At 29.2% G+C, this 26,383-nt stretch overlaps 1 protein-coding gene across 1 annotated transcript; it reads right to left on the reverse strand.

Annotated features, from left to right (window-relative positions):
* Window positions 1–5,510: 5,510 nt before the first annotated feature.
* LOC136980395 (cytosolic 5'-nucleotidase 3A-like) lies at window positions 5,511–26,383 on the reverse strand. The gene is made up of 9 exons (XM_067276504.1): window positions 26,108–26,383; window positions 21,913–22,011; window positions 21,769–21,838; window positions 21,646–21,692; window positions 21,376–21,461; window positions 17,194–17,250; window positions 16,971–17,124; window positions 7,667–7,795; window positions 5,511–7,591 (listed from the first exon to the last, which is right to left on the reverse strand). The coding sequence occupies exons 1-9, from the start codon at window positions 26,270–26,272 to the stop codon at window positions 7,490–7,492; spliced, it is 909 nt and encodes a 302-aa protein (XP_067132605.1). The 5' UTR covers window positions 26,273–26,383; the 3' UTR covers window positions 5,511–7,489.

The following is a 26,383-nucleotide window of genomic DNA, read 5'->3' on the forward strand; positions in this document are numbered from 1 at the left end:
AAACACGTGTCACCCTACAAGTTTTCGAGACAGCTACAACCAAACAAGTATTCAACGCATGCCCCTAGCACTCGTTGACATGAAAATTACAAATACAGTACACCTTCACTCTTCTTTCACCCCACTCCATGACACGCAGAAGTCAAGTACAGTGGTCGTGCAAGCGAGCGCTCGAAGGTAACAGTCGCATTGTGAGTGATATCGTAAGGTCAACTTAACACTGAATTATAATAATACATTTTATTATATTTATTTTGTAAAATATTCAAGTTAGTTCAGTTGTTTACATACTGTACTTTCTGAGAAATTACTGCTGAGAGAAAGGCTTCACAACTCTAAAAGTTAGGGGAAAAAAAATGTATTGTCATTCTAACACAGGAATAACACCACAAAAGGTACCCGTACACATCTTAACGCCGAATTACTTAAATAGCTTATTATTCTGAAACAAAAAATAATATTCTTATATCTCGAACAGTTTCTTCAGTTCAGCGCGAACACCTGCGATCTGCCACATAATAAAGGATTGACACAGAAGATGCGAGACGATAAGCAATCCAAAACAACACGATGTAGACTCGGAAAAAGAAGATATATAATAAGAAAATTGGTAACGTTACGGGAATGGTGTCGTATAGATATTCGTATAAAATAGTACGAGACCGTATGTATAAAAGTTTGTAGATTAGGATATAAGATTATTGGACCGGGACAAGTCCATGAAACATTGGTACAGATACATGATTGATTTCTTAATAAATTATTAGAATTTCACTTTCGAGTCGTCGTTGCTACACTTCGGAAGAATATTCGGCCGGGAGCAGCCTTCATTGTAAGTATCTGGTGTGAGACCCGGGGACAAGTCCATGACACATTGGTACAAATACACGATCGATATCACACGAATTGGTATAGTAGTAGTTGATACATAGCAGTAAATGCATCACAAATTTCATATCTGCATCGGTTCAATTGCAATTACCGGACCTGGCCCAAGAGTTATCATCGTCTTCATCACGGCATACTCAGCATCAGGTATGTGTTATTTAATGCATCTGCTAGCGCGAATTTCATAAATTTAATATTTGATGTTTTCTTCATATTCATTACAACACTTCTTTACAACCATTCCTCACGATAACATTCAAAATTGAATCATTATCATCCATTCATTTACATATCACGCGTCACAGCTGTAAACAACACCGTCACATAATACCAACACCGCTTCCCAAAATCTAACCCCTAGGTCCTGGTCCTGGGAAGTGAAAACGCCACTCGAGTTTGAATGGCGGCTAAAGGGGCTCTGGTACACTAGAAATACTAGAGATCATTGGAATTAAGAAAATATCGAATAGAAATAAAAAACCCGAGTTCTTAGATGTGGAAAATTAAATACTGGCTGTTTAGGCTATTGGCAGGCTTTCACAGGCTTAAACAATTTTGATTGCACGCAGGCAAGTGCTATATTCTACCTGCCTCAGTAATGATATTTTGCGCCAAAACATTGTGGCAGTAATTAAGTGAATATAATTCTTACAGAAAAGGAAATATTTTTTTCAAATTATATCCTGTTTTGTAAGAATTATATTTAGTTTATTACTTTGTTAACTTTTTTGCCAATAGATGGCGCTACGTGTAAATGAGCGACTAATGTACTGTACTACATAGAAATGAAATCGATATTTTGGGGCGGATTGAATATCTAAGTTAGAAGTATTTGAACGTAACTGCTGAGTTTCGTAGCTGGTATTATCCTTTGTTTTATTGTGCTTTGTCTTCATTGTATCTTCTATATTCCGCCACACGATTGTTTGTTGTGTACCGAAAAGATGGTATGCCAGTATAATAATTCGGATTAGGTCCCTTATTGTACGAATATAGTTGCACTACAGTGTCGTACGCATAGATAATGTTTTTGCATAGGTATAACATAAAAGCAACTATTCTCACAGTTTTACAAGATTTTTTTTATTTGAAGAAGTCATATGAAGTCTTTCGGACACTACGGTTAGCAATTCGATTACGTGCTACGGAGCCACTACAACCTAACACTGATCACTTTTCAAATATTAATAGTAGACCGGTATTAATTATTAATAGTAGTGATTGACTATCCTCTCTTCCAGAAAGAGGTCAACCAATCCTTTTCCTCGGATTACTTCAACCCCTTCCGCAACCATCCCTTCTTTCTATTGGATCAGCGGTATGTGGCATTGGAATTGGAAATGTTATATGCCATTATGGGTTTGGCCAGGCCCATAATGGGGTAGCCCGGTAGTGAAGAATGAGAACCGACATCCGGATGGATCATCTTCCGAATCAATGACCGGTCGACCAAAAGTAATCATTGACCTCCTCCCGGAAGAGAGAATGGTCAGCATTTTCATATATACTGTATATGAAATTCCCGCATGAATACCGGGAATGTACTTTCGTTGGTATATGCTGGCAATCGCTGACTGTCATGCCAAATCGGCTGATAAGTATACAGTCACTAGCACTTTCAGTTATACAGTATTCTTGCTTCTTAAATTGACATGCACGTAAAAAAACAAATTATCAATCTCTGGCAAGACATCTGAGACCACGACACTACTGGTATTTTTTTTTTTTTAACTCTTTCCGCCCTGTGGGCACTAAGAGGGCCTCTTTTAGTAGGCCCATTATGGGTTCGGCCAGGACCACAATGGGGCGACCGGGTGGTGAGGGACGGGGCCCGACATATCCGAACGGACCACCCCCCGAAAAATTCCTGGGGATTATTCGACCCGTTCGGATTCGATCCCGGGTCCCCCAGAGCGGTAGGCTGCCATTTTTACCGCTCGGCCATCCGGCCGTCACGACACTACTGGTAGACTCACCTACACTTTTATGCCCAGTGTTGACACAATTGTGATTCTTTGTCACTATTCCCCTAGCTTTATCTCACTCAACTTCTTACACGCCACAGCAACTTCAAGCAATAGCTGCATAGTTTCAACCTTGTGGACAGCCCGCAAAGCGTATGCGGACTGCACGAGGACCAAACTTTTATCCACTAATTTTCCATTGCGATAGGTACTGTACACGAACATTACGTATTGCTTAATGAGAGCGGCAATTCTGGCCATGCATACCACAGCGACTCATCTAGACACGTACTGTACAATGTACAGTACATCACTTACTCTCATTCATATTCCACAGCAAAGCCCTTGTAGTCTCTCTCTTGATGTCACATACATCCTCGTTCGCATTGTTTAGCTCAAGTTAAGGTTAATTGTACAGCTAGGGGATAAACCTTATCTTCAAATGTTATTTTTCGAGTTTTTAATCCTCTCTTCCTGGAGGAGGTCAACGACTACTTTTGGTCGAATTACTTTGACCCCTTCCTTCTATCGGACTGGCGCTATGGTAGCATTCGAATAGTAAAATTACATAATAAGAGGTTGCCTGTCTGCATAAAACATGTTTTAAGCGATTTTCGAGGGTGCCGAGTTTAAATATTTGGTCCGTTTTTCGTGAAATTTGATTGGTTGGCAGATTACTGTTTGATATTCGACTGTGAATGGCACAATTTCTTAGAGTTAATGTTAGGAAAACACACGATACCTTTCATATTTTGATTTCAAGATTTACATTTTTTATTACATGAACAAAATAATATTTTAAATTACCAAAATTAAATTTTAGGTTTAATTAATAACATATTTGGTGAGATTGTAAATATTAATAGTTAAATCTTACTTTTCAATTTATTAATGTTTTAATGTTGGTTATTAGAATATTAAATTATCTGGGAATTTAGTATTAGAGGTGAACATGTTAACGGTAATTTCAGATGAAAATTTGCCTCTTTTTAATCGGGTTTTAAAATTTTTATTTAACTAGACCATTTTACTCGTGCGATTCATAAAAATATTAATTTAATATTTGCTTTAGACCATAAGTTTGTATATAATTAATCCGGGTCAGTTGCCACTAAAATTTGGAAAATTACTTTTTTATAAATTGTGCATCCATTTAAAATTAAGATATTTTAAATAATAGGCAAGGTGTGACAATTTAATTCCCGGAATGGCCGCGCAGTGTCGTCCGTGTTACAATTATATCGAAATGACACGCGCAATCGTGTTCGAACACGTTGGATTTAATACGTCCGTCAATTTCAAGCTGATACTTGTTAATTAATTAAATATTGCAGGGGCGGATCCAGAAATTTCAATTAGGGGTGCGCTTCGTGCTAATATCGATATCCTTTGTACTGCGTGCGTACTTTGGCATAAAAATGGGTTATTGAAATTTACAAAAACGTATTAATATTAAATTTTGTGTGACAATTGTCAAATGCGATACAACTGAGTGAAATATGATGAAGATGCTGTGAAACCCTAAAAAAGCACGCGTGTCGCGCTCACAGTTTATAACCATGCTAGTGTGTTTACTCAATCACAAGAGAATACTCCACCATGAATTTACTGAACAGGGACAGTCAACCAACAAAGCTATTTAGAAGTACTGCAGAGGTTACGAGACTGTGTTTCAAGGAAAATATCCGAACTGTGGCCCGACAAGTGGATCATTCACCACGACAAGCGCCAAGTCACTGTGAGACATTTTCTGGACAAAAAAGCGATTACCCAATTACATCAGTCTGCCAATTCCCGACTTAGCTCACTGTGTTTGCTGGCGATTCCAAAATCTGCACCGAAAGGACGAAGACTTTCTAATATAACTGATACTCGACAGAATGTCAAAACAATGTCAAAAATAACCAATCTTAGGTCGCAAATACAAATACAGTATAAACATTCAAATACGATAGTTGTGTATTAAACGTTTTGACGTTTATAATACGTTCGTTTGACGTAATTCCTACTTAACGAAAAGTGTGAAATGACGTCAAATTGACGTAACATTGTATTCTACTTTGATCGTACGAATACTCAACAAACTAGTGACTTTATTATCGACATTTACACGAGAAAGAACAAAACTATCGAATTGAAATGATCAGAAAACGTGTTTATTCTTTTTGTCTAAAATGTACACTTAAGTCAATTGAGGTCATTTCCGTTTGGTTTCTTAGGGCACAGTCAATGGCTTATTAACAACTCACTGACCAGTAATAATGTAATTAGAAAGACCAAGCAAACGTAGAAACGTTTACAAATATTAAAGTTTGTTGGAAACTGCTTACAACAAAAAAATGCCTTTGAATTGAGTTGAAGAAAATTTAAAGAAAAAAAGGGGGAATTCCCTGTGTTGGAGTCTATTTTGTTCAACCTTTTGCCTTTTTATAATGATAATTTAAAAATTACTTATCATCATCTGGTAACAGATGGTGCCTGGTAATCTACTGTAATTGGAAAGTATAGGACTTGCTAATCTCCTGTTTGAGTACCGGGGAAAGTCGAGCAACAACCCTTATCAGCTTTAAGACTTTTTATATTTTATACAGGAAAATTTTAGAAATTAGAGATTTTAAAAAATTATCTGAACGTAAAATTAAAATTTCAAATTAAATGTAAGAGAAATGTGAAGCGTTTTAATTTATTTACAACAACATCAACGGCAAAACAATTTCAATTTATTTATTTAATGACAAGAAAATCTTTCAAGAATATAAGCATTTAACTCTTTTTATACTACACATTATAAAAAAAACACTTAAAAGTTTTTTTATACAGGAACATCCTCAAACTCTATCTTGAAAGATAAACAAAAATACTGTTGTTTTCCAAGACTAGCTGAAAAATACTATTATAAAACCTATTTTAAATAATTATATATTTAGCTTGACTATTTTAAACATTTACACTAAAATGCACAATTTCTCTACATTAGATATTTTTCTATTTTTATAGAACATCATGATGCAAAAATATTCGACTCTGGTATATTCACGGATACTTAATGGCTGATGAATTATCAAAATATTTAATAATTCATATTATATTTATATATTCATCAATATATTTTCTATAAAATATATCAGTTGTTATACTAACAGTACTTTTTACATGAACCATTAGAATTTACATTAAAATATTTTTTTAAGCCAAAAAAAAAAATATATCTTACATTTTTAAATAGGTATTTAAATTAAGCAGCATGTTTTAACAAAATTATAAATCAATGATAACTATTAATATAATTAATTATATATTAATATCTTAAAGTGAGAAATTATGAGCAAAAAATAAATAATTCGAGTAGCTGACTAATATTGCTGGACACAATATGCTACCGAGCAAACGTCTCGATTGTTAAAGCACCGTTCGACACTTCCAAAATATGAATTATTTGCTCTTCTTTAACGAAGTAAAATGGAATTAAACTATAAAAATTGTCCAAGAATAAAAGCCAGTTGGTCCCAATATTTATATTTGTACAAATATACCGAATATTTACAATGTCTAGATATGTAGAAAATTTTCCCATTGTACGTAATCGTAATCTATAACTCAAATGTTAACGAAATCCGAATTATGTCGACTAATATATTATAGATGGCTTTAAAATTTTTTAATAGAGCGAGACGATTCCCAAGGATCTCGGGAATTACAATAAACTTTCTACATAGTTCCCCCGTACCTTATGACTTTATTCCTCTTGGACAATTTCTATTAATACTATAAATTCAGAATCACCACAAATTCAAAATAACAAAACATGACATTGAGAAAAAACATTAGAAAGCTTACATTCAAAATTTCATACTATTTACAATATTAAAAACAACACAACATTAATGCAATGGAAGCAAATTTTGTCACTTTTGCACCTTTATATTTTAAAATTTGCAAATTAATTAACTATATTAAAATTGTCTTGATCTTATATAACAGTGGCAGTTAATAATGCACAAATAATGTGCAATTTTGCATTTTGTATTGCAATAAGCGTGAGTTAATATTATTATCGGTTATAATTTCGGAAGGTTATAACTCATGCTTATATTTACGATCATTTGAAAAATGTGTAAAAGTATTGTCTGAATTTGAAATATCCATCAGTAATTGTGTATAAAACAAAATGAAACTCTTTTAGATAGTATTGTAACAATGTGATTAGAAATTTGAATAAAAAATTTGGCATCTTTTTCTACGTCGGATTGTTTTTTTTCTATTCATTCTTTATACAAAACATTGCAAGATTTTAATTTTAGATTATTGCCAAAACCAATTTGTTACATTTAAGTCTTTTCAGTATCTGAATTTAAAATAAATAAATCTCGTTATATCAATGAAGTCTTAGGTAGCACTGTGTAAGTAGTCAAAATATAAATAATAGTTAATAACAATCATCCAACAATTTTATAAAACATAAATTGCTTCTAAAGAAATCTTTATAAATTCTTTTTTTCGTATCATTGTTGATATTTGTAAGGAAAATAAAAAATCTTTCACCTAGTGAAGGTATATCTATTTACATATCTAAATATTAAAGAACTATCGTTTGAAATGGCTATCAAAAGCATTGTCTATAAATGAAATGCTTCATTTTACATGATACGCTGAAGGAACACGTTGATCACTTCTAAACACGACTCCGACGTCACGACGATGTCGTATTTAGCCAAATATTCTGACAGTCGAACGTCGACCTAAAGATAAACGATCGGTTATTTATATTACTTTGATAGTCATAAATACTTTGATATTAGCAAATAAATTTTTACCTCATTCTCTAAAAAACCAATATGTAAAACGCTATTTGTATCATTGGCTAGGAAGTCAAATTTGCAATCATTTCCTAAAACAATAGTATTTGGTTTCTTCTGTAAATTTTCTCTTAATGTATTGTCTTTCTGAAAATAATTTATAAAATAAATTAAATTATTATTATTATCATCAATAATTTAGATCCAAAATAGAAAAACAAATATAAAAAAATATATAAAATAGTAGAAAATGTAATATATTATTTATATTTCTAATGATTATAATTTCTTTAAATCATTAAAGTTATTAATCCTTTATTTACTCATTCCACAGTAAGATTTTATATTCTATTTTCAGTGTTCAAGTTTTAATAATGTGATAGACATGAAAAAAGTCATACAGATTGTCTAACACCGATTTATATAAATTAATAATCTAAATTTATTCAAATATATAACTGCAAAATTATATTGTGTAATATTATAGGTTGAAAGATATTCTTACAGAATAAATAAAAGTATTAATGAATAAAATAAAACGTTTTAAATTTATATCAATATACAGAAAATGAGGTTTCTATAACAGAATATATTAATGAAATAATACATTTTTTCAGATAACTACAGCAAGATTTTCAGCCAGTAGAAAATGCAAATAATAGTAGATATCTAATAAATTCTATATCACTAGAAATTAGAGAAAAATGTTATGAATTACATCAGCATATGACAGGAAACTACTATTTACATGTAAATATTATACTTTATAGGAACAATTGGTACAATTGTTATAACTGAACTATTAGACAGAAAACTGGAATCCATTTAAGTTCCAAATCGGCAGGAAAAAAATATTAATAAAGCTATTTAAGATGTAATCATCAAATAATTATATAAATATAATGTAAGTAGTAATTTTGCTATCATTCATCAATTACATTTGACATTATCCTAGCATCAAATGATAATTAATTATTTTCAAATTTATATACAACTGCTTTATAAATATTTATTAATTAATCATAGAAAACAGATGTTGTAGCAGTAAAGAATTAAAAACAGAAAAAAAATTTATAATAATCAAAGCTTATACATAAAACAATAATGTATGAGGCATATTATGATTATATCTTTATTATTATTATAATTTAATTAATATTGTAACTCTTTAGTTATAATAATATAATAGAAAATATATAAATAAAAACTGATGTGAAAAAAGCTTTATTTTTCATCTAAAAGTAAAAATAAAGTATTATTATTATTTTATTATAATGCTAACAAAGACTGATTAATTAGGCAAGTGGCTATGTGTTGTTGTCTCACATTAACAATGTGAGACAACAACACATTGCCACTTGTAAGGTTTAGCATAATTTCACCCTACATGAATAAATCTCTCTTAAAATTAAACTGTTCAGTATGAGTGATGGGATTAAAAAAAACCCCCAAAAAGCCAGATAAGATTCAAATTTGAGATCTCTCAGTAGTACAACATACTTAGGAGCACATTGATATAACGAATTATAATGATTAAATTCATTGTAACTAATCTTACTCAGTGCATTCTTACTAATCTAATCCAATTTTGTTTGTGTTTTGATTAAATGTTACAGTAAAAAGCAAAAACTAATCATAGTTGTTTTTTAAAAACATCATGCACAAATAAAATTAATACGTACGACACATTTCAATAAAAATATAACAACACATAAAGCATAATTTTTTTAAAATATTGTATATGTATATATAAAACTGCTAATCCAAACTTTTCACTAATCTAAACGATCCTGTACTTTAATCATTTCAGATTACAAAAAGTGTAACCATATTAATCAATATGGCATTAGCAAATATTTAAAATAATTGATATAAATAGTCTAAACAAACTCAAAATTTTGTTTTTCCTTAATGGCTTTTGCAAATTATTTCATTATTGAATAGTTATAAATAACTTTTGATTCTGTAACACTTAAATAATGAATTGAAAAACTTGTTTTTCAATTCATTATTTAAGTTGCTTAATCAACAAATCTGTCAATAAAATGATTTCGAATCTTTAACTAAATCAACAATAGAGGGAAATGCTAATAATTCATAAATAATTATAAAGTTTTTTAATTATATGTTAATAAAATCTTTGTGCAGATTTTTATCTTTTTACAATAGCAGCTATGTTTTTTCCTACCATCTGTGAAGGTTCAACTATCAACTATGTCAGATTTGATATTCTAAAACGAAAACAGGAAATCAAATTTCAAATAGTTGCTATGCAAAAAGACATATTATCAATATACCTATTTGTATATCCTTGTAAGTAAATTATTATCAATATTATAACTTTGGGACAAGGGCATCTGCGGCAACTTTTCCGAGAGGACAAAGAGAGATACTCCCACTATCGTAATTATTGCTTTAAATTGGGCATGGCCAACCCAAATTGTTTCGCGGGCCACTTTGGTCACGTGTAACATTACGGTGGGCCACAATTTAAGCAAACATGCTTTTAAAAAAGTAAAACAAATAAAAAATTAATAAGATTTTATTGTTATACCAAGAGTTCATACTCGCACTTGCACATTATAACAATGACACATGCTAATTTTCATTTATTTAATTGTTTTGGTATACACATAACGGGAAACAAAAGTTTTAATAGATATATAATATCGCTTAGCGGGCCACGCAATTTAACGTGACGGGCCACATGCGGCCTGCAGGTTGGCCAAGCCTGCTTTAAATTATAGTTTGTTATATATTATTTTAATTAAAAAAAATGAATCATAAATAAATTAAAATAAACATAAAACATAAAAATAAAATAAACATATATTATTTCATTTCTTAAAATTTATATGTTATCAGTATACCTAACTCCTCAAAAAAATTCAGTGGGAGTAAATGACTTGTTTGACCTCACCAGTAGACACTCAATGCTATGTAGATACACTGCTGGAATGTAAATTCTGAAAATGTTTATCCTGTATAAAAATATTTCCAATCTGCCTTCTAAAATATATTAACTGTTTTCCTCCCCTGAAAGAAAGGATTCACTACTTCACAAAACCAATGAACCAGCAATAAAAAAGAACTACTCATTTTGAGAAGCAAATGTTTTCATCACTTCTCAAAATGAGTTGTTCTTTTTTATTGCTGGCTCATTGGTTTTGTGAAATTGTGAATCTCAGAATATTAATCATTATTGGGGTGTTGTTTTTACGAAAGAAAGATACAAGAACACTACAAGAAAGTCTATTCGAACACAAATAAAATGCAATAAGCCAGAGACGACAAATTCTTAACAGAAAAAGCCTTAAGGATATCAAAGCCCAATATACGGTTTTCTTCAAAAGTGTTATCTATACAATTGACAAGAATAACTGATTATTTCTAGAACAAAACCTCCATTGGTTTTGTTCTAGAAATAATCAGTTATTCTTGTCAATTGTACAGATAACACTTCAACATCAAGCAACAATAGTCAACATCAAGCAAGAGTAGTCATCACTACAATAGATTCATAAGTCTGAATTAAAAAGAACATATTTCATAAAAAAAAAATTATAAACACAAATTACAAAAAAAGACTCATTTTAATACATTAAATATATTTATAATTATAGAAAAAATATATATATTGTCAAAAGTCATAATTAATTGTCAAATAGCAATTTCCAGATTTTCAATTGTTATTTGCTTAATTGTAAGTCTGAATATCTGGCAATTGATATTTAGCTATTAATAAATAATGTCTGATTATTGTTTATATCAAGATTAATTTAATAATATACACTAAAATTAATATGTTAATTGAAAAGACAATATACAGATGTTACAATGAAAAAACTTTTAATAATAATTGTCATCCAAAGATAAAGAAAGAAGAAACTCATTAGAAATTCACAAATTTTAAAAACTGTTCTTCTGATTAATAAAAACATACAAATTTTGTTTTGATTTAGGAATAAAGAAGTCAAATATTCTATCAAAATAAAATCATTAATACGAAGCGTGTTTTTAAAGTAAGTACCATTTTGAAATATAAAAAAAACAAAAAAATAAAAATGAATAACGAACCTACTGGAACTGGTACAATAAAGAGAAAACAACACCTTTCTTAAATTCTAGCAAAAGTTTAACTATATAAAAACGTTTTCAACTGATTTCATCAGTCTTCTTCAGTTACTCGAACAAAAAAACAAAAAGAACGAACCAAATTCAAATTTACAAAATCACGAGAATGGAAAGAATTCTCGTGATTGCGCAGACTATGCAAAAACAATGTACCGATAAACGGTAAAAAATGCAAATTCTTGACAAAAAAAATGCAGTACATCGTTTTTGAATAGTCTGCGCAATCACGAGAATTCTTTCCATTCTCGTGATTTTGTAAATTTGAATTTGGTTCGTTCTTTTTGTTTTTTTGTTCGAGCAACTGAAGAAGACTGATGAAATCAGTTGAAAACGTTTTTATATAGTTAAACTTTTGCTGGAATTTAAGAAAGGTGTTGTTTTCTCTTTATAAAAAAAACAAGCAAACATTTTTAACAAAATTTTTATTTATGTGAAAGCCCATATTTTACACTACTTTTCTACATAATTCCCATTAATTTAATATTGACACTTATCGTATCGTGGGACCAGCTTTTGTATTCCATCCTCAAAGAATGTTGCCGCCTGATGAGACAACCACTGCAGAACGGTCGTTTTGACTTCGTCGTGATTGTTATGGCGCTGCCCTGCCAGATGCTTCTTCAAATGCAGAAACAAATGATAGTCACTCGGTGCTAGGTTGGGACTGTATGGAGGGTGGTCTAATTGTTCCCAGCCAAATGACGTGATTAGGTCTTGAGTTTGATTTGCTGTATGTGGATGAGCATTATCGTGGAGCAAAACGACACCCTTGCTCAGTAAGCCCCGCCTTTTGTTTTGTACTGCACGACGCAGTTTTTTTAAAGTCTCACAGAATGCAGCTGAATTGATCGTTTCACCATGAGCAAAAAATCAACAAGCAACACTCTGTATCTGTTCCAAAACACCATGCACATGATTTTCTGAGCAGAAATTGTTTGCTTGAACTTGACTTTCCTTTGAGATGATGAATTTCGCCATTCCATGGATTGTTGCTTCGATTCCGGTATAACGTAGGCTACCCACGTTTCATTGCCCGTAACAATACGGCTTAAAAAATCATCTCCCTCGTCACTGTAGCACTCAAGAAAAGTCAATGCACTGGCCAAATGTTTGGTTTTGTGCTTCTCTGTCAACAATTTCGGCACCCAATGGGAACACAACTTCCGATAATTTAATCGTCCAGTCACAATTTCATAGAGAACACTTCTTGAAACTGCAGGAAACTCTTTAGATAAAGATGAAATCGTGAATCGTCTGTTCTCTTTCACTCTACAGTCCACTTTTTCAATCAAATCGTCGATAATGACTGAAGGTCACCCACTTCGTTCCTCATCGTGAATGTTTGTGCAGCCATTACTAAAGGCCCTAACCCATTTTCGTACCATTCCATCACTCATAATGCTTTCACCATAAACTTCACTGATTTAGCGATGAATTTCAGCCACTTTCGAGCCTTTAGCACCGAGAAAACGAATAACGACAAGCACTTCGCAGTCGGCGGGATTCTCAATGAGCGGCGGCATTTCAATAACACACAAACAACAGTAAACACAGTCGACTGGCTCCTTAATGGCGTTTGTGGCTTCCCAACAGATGTAGGTACACAGCGCGCATGCACTAAGTGCCAACTGCAGCGCTCAAGCGGCGTTATATTAAAACGGTACTTACTTTAAAAACACACCTTGTATTAACATTTAACTACAAATATTTTATGACTGATGCTATATAATTTGTTATATATTAAATTATATATATATTAATATATATAAAATAATTCTTAAAAATTTCTCAAAAACTACATTATGTCTAACATTAAAAATTGTTTGTGTTCTGTAACCATCAGTAGGAAATACAATTCAAAATAAAAAAATAAATACAAAACAAAATTTTATTTGAAAGTTCAAACTAAAAACATTGCAATTAAACCAAATAAAGACAATATTTTGGAGATTTGCTCCTCTCCACATTAAAAAAAGAAAAAGGAAACATATAAAATGTTCATGAATAAAAAATATGAAAAGATATTATTAAATATCTTTTTATAAACCAAAATATTTATTTCAATAAAATTAAACAGAGCAACAATAAAAAATCAATAATGTTTCACATGTTAAATAGAATAAGTTCAAATCTCACAATATACTTAGTTATGAATTTTTGTAACACACAACTAAGTATGATGACTCACAATTAAGTAATGTAGGTCCAGCTGCATAGTTTTATACTATGCAACTGGATCTACATTAGTTGAAAGCAATTCAACCATGCCTATGAATTTTGTGTGTTTAGTTTCTGTTTGACAATATTGCAAACCTGAATGATGCAGCATATAACACCAGTACTATAAGACATTTTCCCCAGACACTTTACCTACAATCACCAGTTGCTTCTCTGCACAATCTCCTATGACTTATGAAAAATCCTGTATACACATGTTACTGTAAAAGTCAAAAACCTAGTAACTGTTAGAAATTACTGGTAAATCTGCATATTTACTGGTGTTGACTGGTAAAAGTCCTAAAATCCTTGAAAAATGCCCACATTCTTGTGCTTTCACCAAGAGATACTGGTAAAGGTCTGAATTTATCAATTGATTCGGGTAAAAAAACTATTCATATGTATCTGTTGTTTTGTAATCTACTTAAAAATATAAACTAAAAAAATGAAAGTATTATTGTAATGATTTTTATTTGATTTCTTAAATAAATTTAACATAAAATTTAGTGAAAAATAAATAGTGATGTCTATTATACAATTCTTTTTATGTTTACATAAGCCTTACTTTTAATGCAGCAAAATGAGTGACATAATACGTAGCACATTTTATGAACATTAAACCGAATGAATGAATAAAAAGAAAGATAATAATTCTTACTAAATGAAAAATATATCACTCTGTTAAGTGAAGTGAAAGATGCAAAATAAATGCAACCAGTAAAAAAATTTATTTACTGTAGACATTTGAAGAAATATAATATTCTCAGCATTGGCAGTGAAGAGAAACTATAGCATCAGTGTCTGCTGGAAAAGAAAATTTTTTTACTGTTTCTTTTGATGAATTGTTTAACATCATACATGAAGCACACATTGCTATTGGTCAGGATGGAAGAACTTGGTTGGCTATGGAACTGAATCACAAATATAAGAATGTGACTATTGAATCTATTGTTGGGCTGCAATTTGAAAAAACTGTAGACCTATATATTCCGACTGACTGTCGCCTGCCTGTCTTTTCTTAATCTTGAGAATGGAGTTAGATAGATGAAAGATGAGACTAGATATGAAAACCTTAGGGGCAAGAGCAACCCAAACCTTAGGGGGCAACCCCTATTAATTATATCAGGTCAGTCCATAAGTTCATGCATATTTTTATCTACAAAAAAAGCAGCAAAAAATTTTAATTAAATTTTATTTCAATCTATAATGTATTAACTATTATTTTGTACAATTTCTTGCCATCTTGATGGTAGCTTTTTAATCCCATCTTCGTAAAATGATTTCAGTTTTGAATCAAAATATTCAGAAATAGCCTTTTTTACATTGTTCTCATCCTCAAAAGTTTTCCCTTTTAAAAAATTCTGCAAACTGAGAAAAAGATAATAATCACTGGGAGCAATATCTGGCGAATATGGTGGATGAGGTAAAATTTCCCAGTTGTAGCTATCAAGTTTCTGTACAGTTATTTTTGCAGCGTGTGATCTGGCGTTGTTATGCTGCAAGAGAACCTGCTTTCTGTTCACTAATAACGATCGATTTTTTTCAATTTTTCATTTAAACGCTCTAATTGCTCACAATGCATTTGAGCTCTAATTGTTTGATTAGGTTCTAACAGCTCAAAGTGAATTACACCTGACATATCCCACCAAACAGACAAAATAATTTTTTTTGGATGCAACCCACCTTTTGCAGTCGGTTTTGGCTGCTTGTCACGATCCATCCATTGTCTTTTTCTCGTCACATTATTATAGAGGATCCATTTTTCATCTCCAGTAACCAGCCTACCAAGAAAAGGAGATACAGGATAAAAGGAAAGCAATACGGGATAAAAGAGATGTGCAAATGTTTACATGTTGTTGTCGATTAGCTATTGACAGTTCGTGTGGTATCCATTTTCCTAGCTTTGAAACTTTTTCAATTTGTTGTAGGTGTCTATGAACAGTTCTGTGGGATGAATTTAAACGTTCCACAATTTCATCAACTGTTAAAGATGGTTCTGCTTCAACTAATGCAGAGAGAGCACCGTCATCAAAGTCGACGGATCTTCCAGTACGAGCCTTATCCTCCACACTAAAATCGTTGTTTCTAAATCTTTCAAACCACTTCTGCACAGTCCTTGCACTAATTACAATTTGATTATGTACAGTATTTATTTTTTTGGCTGCATTTGTAGCATTCTCACCACTTAAAAATAAAAAGTATAAAACATGTCTTTTATATTCATCGGTTACTTCCATTTTAACGAAAATAAACAACTGAAATGTTCACAATTCTGAACAGTATTATATGAATGAGATCCAATTTAACACTTCAATGTAAAAATTATCACATTAGACTGACATTTTTAACAGCAAAACAAGATTTTTCTCAAAGTCATAAAAATGCACATGGACTTATGGACTGACCTGATATATGAACTTCTGATGCAAACTGGAAGTCATGTTATTTCAATTCAAAACTTTTCTCCAAAAGGCATTTGATAAATAACTGGCATGACTCTATTGTTAAAGGCATTAAGTACAGGGTCAAGTCACTACTAATTTGAGGTGGAGAGCATATATTTTATATTAAATAAATTAAAAATACGATTAAAAATTGCAGCCCAGCATTGTGATGATGTCACAACAAAATTATTACCTATTTAAGATTATATGAACCTTGTCAAGAGAAACAAAAAAAATTGAAAAAAGATATTGTAGTAAAAGCCATCCACAATGAAATGAATTAACAATGTCAATGTCAGATTGATTAATTGATATAAAAGGCAATCCAGACAATTGTCTTGAAGTTCATATTGATATACCAGAATCACTTTTGTGAAACCAATTAATCACATATTGGAAGAATTACTTGTATATATATATATTGTAAGATAAGATATGGTAAATACATTATAGAATAAAAATCAATTTTGTAACTTACATTTAATATAAAAATTACATTAAAATTTTATATTTACTATGTCATTTACCTTTTCTTTGTGATCTTTTGAAGATATTGGATATACATTTGGATAAATGGATGTACAAGACAAAAACTGTCTAACAACTTCTTCTTGTTCAGTAAAAAGTATTAAAGGAATTTTATGACTATGAACAATATCAAAGAAAGTACCACAACCTCTTCTGAAATAATTTTAGTTCAAAGTTTAGAAACACAAAATTTAACAATTTATACAGTTAAAAAATTTCTACCTGAACAAAGAGTCTAAAGTTTTAGGTGATCCATCATCACATAATTTTCCATCAGACCTATTCAGAAAGCAATTTGTTACTTTTAAGAAATACAATTTTTAAAGAATTTAATTATTCCTTATTAAATTAATTTATCTTACAATAACTACAGTATTTAAACAAATTTTTAAAAATACATACTTGAAATTTGATTATCATAAAACTCCAATTGCCAAATCAATTGAGATCTTGGGTTGTCCGGATATGTGAAATATCCAGATAATTGAATTTTGCTTAAAATAGTCATTTTTTTTCTATCCAAATACTTTGATATGTATGTAGATATATATATATATAATTATGTTCAAATAAAATATTAAATGTGGAAATGTACAGTATCTACAAATAAATATAGTTTATTTTCTACATTTAGAAAAAATTACTTTTTATGCATATACAATACATATACAGTAGAGCGTCGTTTATCCAAAAGCCAATCAACCAAAACTTCGATTAACCGAAAGCTTTCCGGTCGGACTGTGTCGTGCCGAATCGAACGTTTCTGATACTAGATTAACTTCTAAAGTATAATTTTTTTAAAACAATAATCTTTAAAAATTGTAAAATTTTTAAAAATAAACGAGTTTCAAAAAATTAACTCTTTTTTATCCGATTTCGAATGAGCTAAGAACTGAGATGGACACTGAAAATTAACAAATATTCCTTACTTTATTGTTCTTTATCCATACGTTATTATCTGAATTATCCAGGAATATTTGTTAATTTTCAGTGTCCATCTCAGTTCTTAGCTCATTCGAAATCGGATAAAAAAGAGTTAATTTTTTGAAACTCGTTTATTTTTAAAAATTTTACAATTTTTAAAGATTATTGTTTTTAACGTATACACTAACCGATCCCATTGCTTGATATTTATTGATTATTTAATATAATTATTTTGTTTTTATATTTTTCAATATATTTATTTTGTTTGTACAAAATAAAGAAATAATTTTTAACAGTACAATAGCCACGATTATTATTATAAAAATTTTCGTTAAGCTTAAAATCGACGAAAATTCAATGCGAAGCGACACGCAACGTTGAAAAATTTCAACATGGGATAGGTTAACATATTTTATTGTACGTAATCGGTTATCCGAAAAATAAGTTATCCGAACAACCCCAGTCCCCAATTGATTTGGATAAATGACGCTCTACTGTACATACATGCCTATTTATTTTTAACAAAGTTGAACACCCAAATAATTGGTGATCTGGATAATTAGAGTTTTACTACACATACACACACACACACACATATATATATATATATATATATAGAATTATTTTATCAGAAAAAATTATGTAATACTATTTCACCAATAAGGATGATGATAAGATCTCAAATAATTATGTTTATTTAGAAATTAATTAAATTAATAGCCTTATTATCAGCAAAGTCATTAATACATGTACTTTACATATATTTTATACAATTTAAAAATATTTATTCTCTAATTATCGTATTTCATAAAACTATTCAGTATATGAGAAATATATAAACTTATTTTTGAAATATAAAATCTGTTATTTGTGTAATGATAACAGTTTATATTACTTAAAATGTCTATATTTTAATTCAAACAATGTAACATTAAATGCAACAAATAACTTTATCAAAACTTCATTTATTTAATTCATTAAAAGTTTTTTTAAATACCCAAAGAAGCCTATGAAATTTTTAAAACATTACAGTATGTACTAGAGTCAGTCTACATATACTCTTTAAAATGCAAATATTTAAAAAATTATATAAGTTTTAGATAACACTTTGTTAACATTGTATTTTACATGTTACAGCGATATTTTAACAAAATACATAATTGAAACTTTGCAAGAATATGAAAATTTTTCCAAAATGTATGTCAAAAAATCCACATATAGCATAAGATTTTCAGTCAAACACTTCTGACTCATTTCATTTTTTGTATTTGTTTAAAGAATTGTATCAACTTTCCTATTTCTTGTAATTGCGAACATGGTTTCATGAAAAGATATTTCTGTAAACATGAGAAATTTGATTATTAAGTTATGAAAGGAAAATAAATCTTACAGTGAAATTTCAAAAATTGCTAGAAAATGCCATTCAACAGTCCAAACCAATGTAAAATATTTTCAGACAACCAGAAATTGTTCAACAAAGCTTAATGTGGTTGTCTAGAATATTAAGTGATTGAGATACTTGAAAAGTTGTGTAATCCAAAAAATTCTGTTTCAAAATTAGCAAGAGATATTGCAATGATGGGCAATAAAACAGTACAACCTGAGACTGTACAAAGAATTCTTCAATCTGCAGGATATAATGATAGAGTTCCTTGAAGAAAGCCTTTAAACTCCACTAAAAATCAGCAAAAGACTTGATTTTGCCAAATCATACATCAAACAAAGACAGATTTTTGAAAAATCATTTTGTTTGCCGACGAAATCAAGTATATTTTTGGATCTAACAGTAGTGAAAAGATTTGGTGAAGTAAAACTGAAGACTTTCCAATTTTATTTCACCAAATCTAAAAAATTAGTTTCCACAGTAAAGCACAATAAAGGAAATGTAATGGTTTAGGGATCAATGTCAACAGCTGAAATAAGAAAATCAATACTTACTGAAGGTGCAAATAGACTGTCTGTAATACCCGAAAATATTTCAGACTAATTTGCAGACATTTGTCAATAGCTTAAGATCTGGAAAATAATGAATCTTTCAGCAGGATAATGATCCTAAATATACAGCCAAGATTGTTGAGGAGTGGCTACTTCATGAAGTACCAGAACAGCTCTAGTTAGCTGCTCAGTCACCAGATTTAAATCTAATTGAATATATCTGGATAAACTCAAATGAATAGTTCAAAAGCACTACATCACAAATCAAAAATCATTGAAAAGATATTACTACAAGAACAGTCCAAAATTAAACCAGATACAATAAAAAATCTTGACTTATGAATGTCAAACAGATTGCAAACAGTCACTAATGCATTTAAAGGACCCACACATTATTAATTTAATTTCAAAATTCATTAGACATGAACATTTCTAATTCTCTAACCATTGTATGTAGTTTTTTATGACATGTATTTTCATTAGAACTGTATTTCTTATAGCTTATCTAATTTGTTTTTTCATTTCCTACATAAAAATACATCCTTATGTACTTAATGTATTAGTGCAACACAGACATTATTTATAAACTTGAAAAAAAGTTTTTTAAAACTTACTTTTCTGAAAGATGTATGTAAACATTTGTGACTTACTGTATGTATTAAAAAAATATTAACGCATATGTAAGAATATGTGTACAGAAAAAACCATTGATTTTTATTAAAATAATACAGAATATATGAATATTCACTTAAAAGTTCTTTATTTCAAAATAAATACATTTTAATTATTGTTGGCAGCAACATTACTTTTTATAAATATTGATGAGGGGAATGCTTCTGATTTAGAATAACCTGGCAAAGTGCCAAGGACAGAGTAGAATTTTATAAATTATAACTTTTAAGCAACTACAGTTTAAATCATAATTGAGTATACATATTTTAAAATAACTCTAATTGAAAACTACATTGCAAAAAATTTAAGTTACAATTTATAGTCTGTATAAAATTTTGTTGTTTGTATTCCTTATGAGATCAATTAATATAAATAATTAAGCACTATTTGCAATAGTTTCTGCTTAAGATATGCAAATATTGAGTAAGCAGCTCAATCTTTTCAAAAATTAATACTTATGCTTATTGCAAGAATTAGTTATTCAATAAATAAAAATATATGATCATCAATGGAATTATAGCAATAAAAATTAAATGAAGTTTTCTGATAATATTAAGGAAATAGAGAAGATCAAAAGATGAAGATACATTTGTGTATTAATTGACAAAGTTGATGTCAAGCGTCAATGCGATATTAGTTAGTAATGCATATCAGATCAGAAATAACTGATGAAAAATTCAAATCAACTATAGTCCTGATATTAATTTAAATTTAAAATTAACTAGTAAATTTATAAGATACTTATAACATGTGCTACATCAATTATATCAATTTAATTTGTATTATTAACAAGCTATATTAACAGACACAAGATATAAGATTTACAAAAGATATTCTTAAAAATATATTAAGAATTTGTGTGTATATAATTACCTATATCCATTTAAATGAGAATATCTCATCATCTCTTCTTCAATTTCAGTCTTGAAAGTAAAATACTTTTCTTCTGGCAAAAGAAACTAAAATAATTAATAAAACTTCACATTATTTTACATTACAGCAACAATAAATATTACTTCATAAAATGTAATGTTATTTATACATTATTAAAAAACAAAAATATTTTTAGTTTTTACAGTTTTTAAGCTTGGTTTTAAGCCATAAGCAGTAAATAAATATTTATTTCATTGCAAATTTTCTTACATCACAATCGTCGGAAAAACCATTGGAAGCAGCCTTAATACGTATACCTATAAAGAAAAATAAGTTCTGAATCTTTTTTTTTTTATATCAATTAAATATATACACATATTAATTTTTAATTACCATTGATTTTATTTATCAATTCTGAATATGCTTCTGGAAGGAGAAGAAACTTGTCAAAATCTGCTATTAACTAGAGCAGGAGAAAAAAAAAAACTTTAATTTATTATATGAAATGATACGTAAATTAAAATTCACAACCGCTACCTGAAGCTTGGAAGATCCACCTTTAATAAAATGAAGCACTTTATCCTCTACACGATCGGGATTTTTTATATGGACTCTCCCATTTTGGAATTCTTCAAACTTTTTAAATATAAAAACAAATTAAAATTATAAATTAAACTGTTTTAATTATATTACTTTATTTTTAAAAGTTATAAACAAAATCACTTATTATTATTTACAAACTTTTTTTGTTTATGTCAACTCCACGACTAGGCCAATGACCAAGTTTAACTACAGAAGAAAGGAAAAAAAGTAGCAGCCAAGGCAAGATTTTTGCAAATGTTATAGAAAACTATTATTAGATTGTTTTAAAATATATTTTTGGCACAAGCTTGATGTATTTTAAATGCATAACATCTGTGTTGTTCAAATAATTCATACTTTCCTTCAAATAATAATAATTAGTGGCATATAAGTTAAGCATATGCTATGCATATATTGTTAAAATTTTCGTTAAAATATTTTTTCTAGATATAATTACGAATGTAAAATAAATATAAAATTTTATCACATTTTGTTAAAATATTCCACAATCATTATTTTTGAAACAATTTTAATATTAATAGAAACAAATCATACCTGATTAAATTATATCTTAACAAGATTATAATAAAAACAAGAATAACTTTAATATAATAAATATTACTGTCAAATAGCTTAAAATATCATTTCAATTTTGCTAAATTATTACTGTAAATTTTTTAAAAAATTCTTAACTTTTAGCTATAATAAAAAATAACATGCTAAAAATAGAAACTTTTTACATTATTTATTATAAATTCTTATTTATATTTTTAATTATAAGATATACAGGTTATATATAAACTGAAATTATATAAATTTATCCATTCTGTTATATAAAATAAGCAATAAATTCTATAAATTTTTTTCAGAATTTCTCTATTTAAGTATCATAATGTAATTATAAAGATAAAATTATTTTGAATATGCTGAAGTGCCACACATTTTCATTAATATAGAGAAAAATCAATATTTAATTTTAATATAGCTAAGTATATTCGGAAGAATGAAGAATGACTTTTGTTGTTCAATAAAAGGTAAAAAAAAAAAAATCATTGAAATTTTTTTCTTCCAATAATATCAAAAATAATGATTAATGGTTCCAAACTAAAACTATTTTTAGCCTGAAGTCAATAAATTCAAATACATATAAAAGCAATTGCCTTTTATGCTTTTTTGAATTTATCATCATTGAGAGATTTAAAAGGAAACTAACTGCATGTTTGAACAATATATATTATTTAACATCTGATTAAAAGATCATTTCCTGTTTTGAGTGTTTTAAACTCTATATATAATTAAAATTTTGCATTTTTGCAATCAATAAATTCTGTACAGTATTATATAATTTAATATATATCAATGTACTTCAAAAAGAATCTTAAATATAATAATTTATCAAAGTAAAATATTTTTTGAATTTGTTAACTACCCTTAAAGTGTATTTTCTAATGCAAATAAGGACATTAAATATCTTTTTAAAAACAGTTTATATTTGTGTATTATCCCTGAAACAGATTCTGTTCATTCAAAAATTCTCTGGAATGTCAATCCAGAATTTCTCCAATAAAACAGGTTTCATTCAGGAATTTGTATTTGGAGATGATTTTCAAGTTTTGTAAACTTCATATATCATTTCAATTAAACCAACAGTGACTGATCTAATCAAGGTTCCACATTTTCTGAAGTGAATTGTGGAAGAGTACTCTAAAAGACAAAAAACAGTACAGTTTAATACAGTTCATTTCATAAAACTTAGCCAGGCATGTGGTACTTGAAAAAGTATGTATCATATATACTCATGTAAAAGTTGAATTTTTTAAACCATTTTTTAGGGACAAATTTATGGGGTTGACTATTACACGAATAGTACTTTTGAAGGATTGAAATTCAAGCTAGAATCCAAAGTACCATATCAGTAGAAGAAGAACAACTGATCTCTAAATGAGTGAAAACAAAAACACGTGGAATTATAATATTATTACCAATTCAGCACTCCTACAGAAAACTGGGTTCATAAGTTGGGACCCATTTTCAATAGAAAAGCAAATTTTTAAATTTTTTTATCCATATGAAAATAAAATAATTAAGTGATTTCTTTACAAGATGCAGCTATTTCGTTTTTTAATAACACAAGCATATTCTTCCAGCTAAGAAGCAATGTAGTAATTATCATGCCTAGGGACTCAAAGTATGACTTTAAAAGTAGATTTAAATTCTAATCAACTTCTGTATTTCGGGTGTGATAGTAAAAGTTGCAGGAAAAAAAATCAGTCCATTTTCTGTAACAGGTTTATTTTTAAAATATGAAACTGGAATTACGTGAATTTTTATATTTAATTTTCACATTTGTTCTCAATGAAAAAGCAAACGTCGACTCGTCGTCCACGAAATACTAAGGTTGACTTTTACACGGAATCTATTAAAAATTCCAGATTTTTTGGTCGAAAATATGGGGGTCGACTTTTACTCGAGTATATACGATAGAAGCTATTGAAAAAATTTGTTCTAGCGACTTCTCACAACAATACAAATTTTAAAAAGTATTAGAGAAATTTTACTTATAAATGTAGATTTACATTTCCTTTAATACAGTTGTAACTAAAACTAGAAGTGTTTTATTGTAATTTATAATTTAAAAGCTGGTATCTTCAATAAGTAAGTCTAACCTAAGAATAGAGTACATAATACACATTAACAAATCCAAAGTTAGTTTATTTAATAATTTACCAAATGTCCCATATCCCAGAAACCCTCAATCCATATTACCCGAGATAATTGGAACTCGCGTAGATCAGATTCTCAGTTAGCGTGCAGTTCGGTTAACGAGATTTCAACTAACAAGGGACTCTACGAAACCAATTGTATTCATTACATAGAGGATCATTATATTTAGCATTAGACTTATAAAGGAAGCGAATGAATCGAAATTTTAATTCCGATTCAAAATAAATTGATGAAAATTAGTTTTTGTTAATATGTTATTTAAAACAAAAATTCACTCATTTCTAAATTTTAATACATTCTTTATACTAATATTCTAAAAACAGTTATTTTATAGCATGTTCATTACATAAATGATTGTCAATTTTCTGTTTGTATGACTATTTTTCTCTTTTCTCATTGTTACATTATGATTTGTGAAGAGCCAAATGATTGTGTCGAAAATAATTTTTATAAAAAGTTTTTTCCTCCTTACATATAAAAATAAGTAAGCCAAATAATAAAAATTTCCGGTACTTTTCCATTAACTGGGTGCCAGTCATTTTTACTACTATTTTTAGCAAAATCGAGTACGTTTAATACCCACGTTTAAATTACAACGAATACGTTTATACACAATTGTTTAAATACGCGTCGATAGGTTTATCTGTAAAAACCGTGAAATTAAACATCATTTTTTCTAAAACTGGATTGAAAATTGAATGACGCCCAGTTAAAAGAACTCCACAACTTTCAAAATTAATAATTTGCAAATCACGGAATTACAATCCAAAAAATCGAGCAATATTCCCATTATTTATAACTTAGTATTAAAGAAATCGTAGTTTTTATTAAAAAATTAAATTCCGAATAAACAGAAAATTTGCAATTTTAAAATAGATAATAAAGTAAATTTAAATTAAAAAAAATTACAAGTAATTACGATTTATATAGTAACGACAACCCACAGACTACAAAGCATTACTAATACACCGGTATAATTCAAAAACTTATTCGACCGTACCGTTTGATATTTTTTTGAACGAAATCGGTTTGCCACCTTAGTGCCTCGGGGGCAGAGAAAGCAGAAAAAAACGAGATCATCTCTTAAGAAAATGAAATTTTTTCATTAACTTCAAATGCCATATTATTGCACTCTACATAAAATGTATGAATATATGTATGTAACTTTTCAAAATTTTTGCTATAATTTACCTCCAGCTTTAAAAACAACGTTGTACTTTAATATTATGAAATTAACCAGGTAGGGGGTCTTAACAGAGAACAATTGTGTGTGTATTTGAAAATGTTTATACTGTATATAAAGATGTAAACAAACACCTCCAAATTTTCATTGTATTATTATTGAGTGAAGGTGATTTGCAGTTTTAAGCATCTTCAGGAAATTTGTATTTATATACAGCGCGATGATGTTTAAAATATCACTTACGGTGTCTATAATCCTAGTTATTTTCCTTTTCTTCTTCCACTTCATATAACATTGAGTGGTGATTAAAGAAACAGCTACCACCGCACCACACCCAATAGCTATTTTCATGCTAGTATAACCGATATTTGACCCTAAATGTTGTTTCAATTCGTAAAAACGCTGCATTTTAAACGTTTAATTATAACGAGGAACGGATACGGATGAAGCAATGTTTGGAAATAGCGATATCATCAACTACCGCGTTAACAACCTTCTCATGCCGACCGCGAAAACGTT

The sequence above is a fragment of the Centruroides vittatus genome, unplaced genomic scaffold (genome assembly GCF_030686945.1).
Source record: "Centruroides vittatus isolate TY-2023 unplaced genomic scaffold, ASM3068694v2 contig_1159, whole genome shotgun sequence".
NCBI lineage: Eukaryota > Metazoa > Arthropoda > Arachnida > Scorpiones > Buthidae > Centruroides > Centruroides vittatus.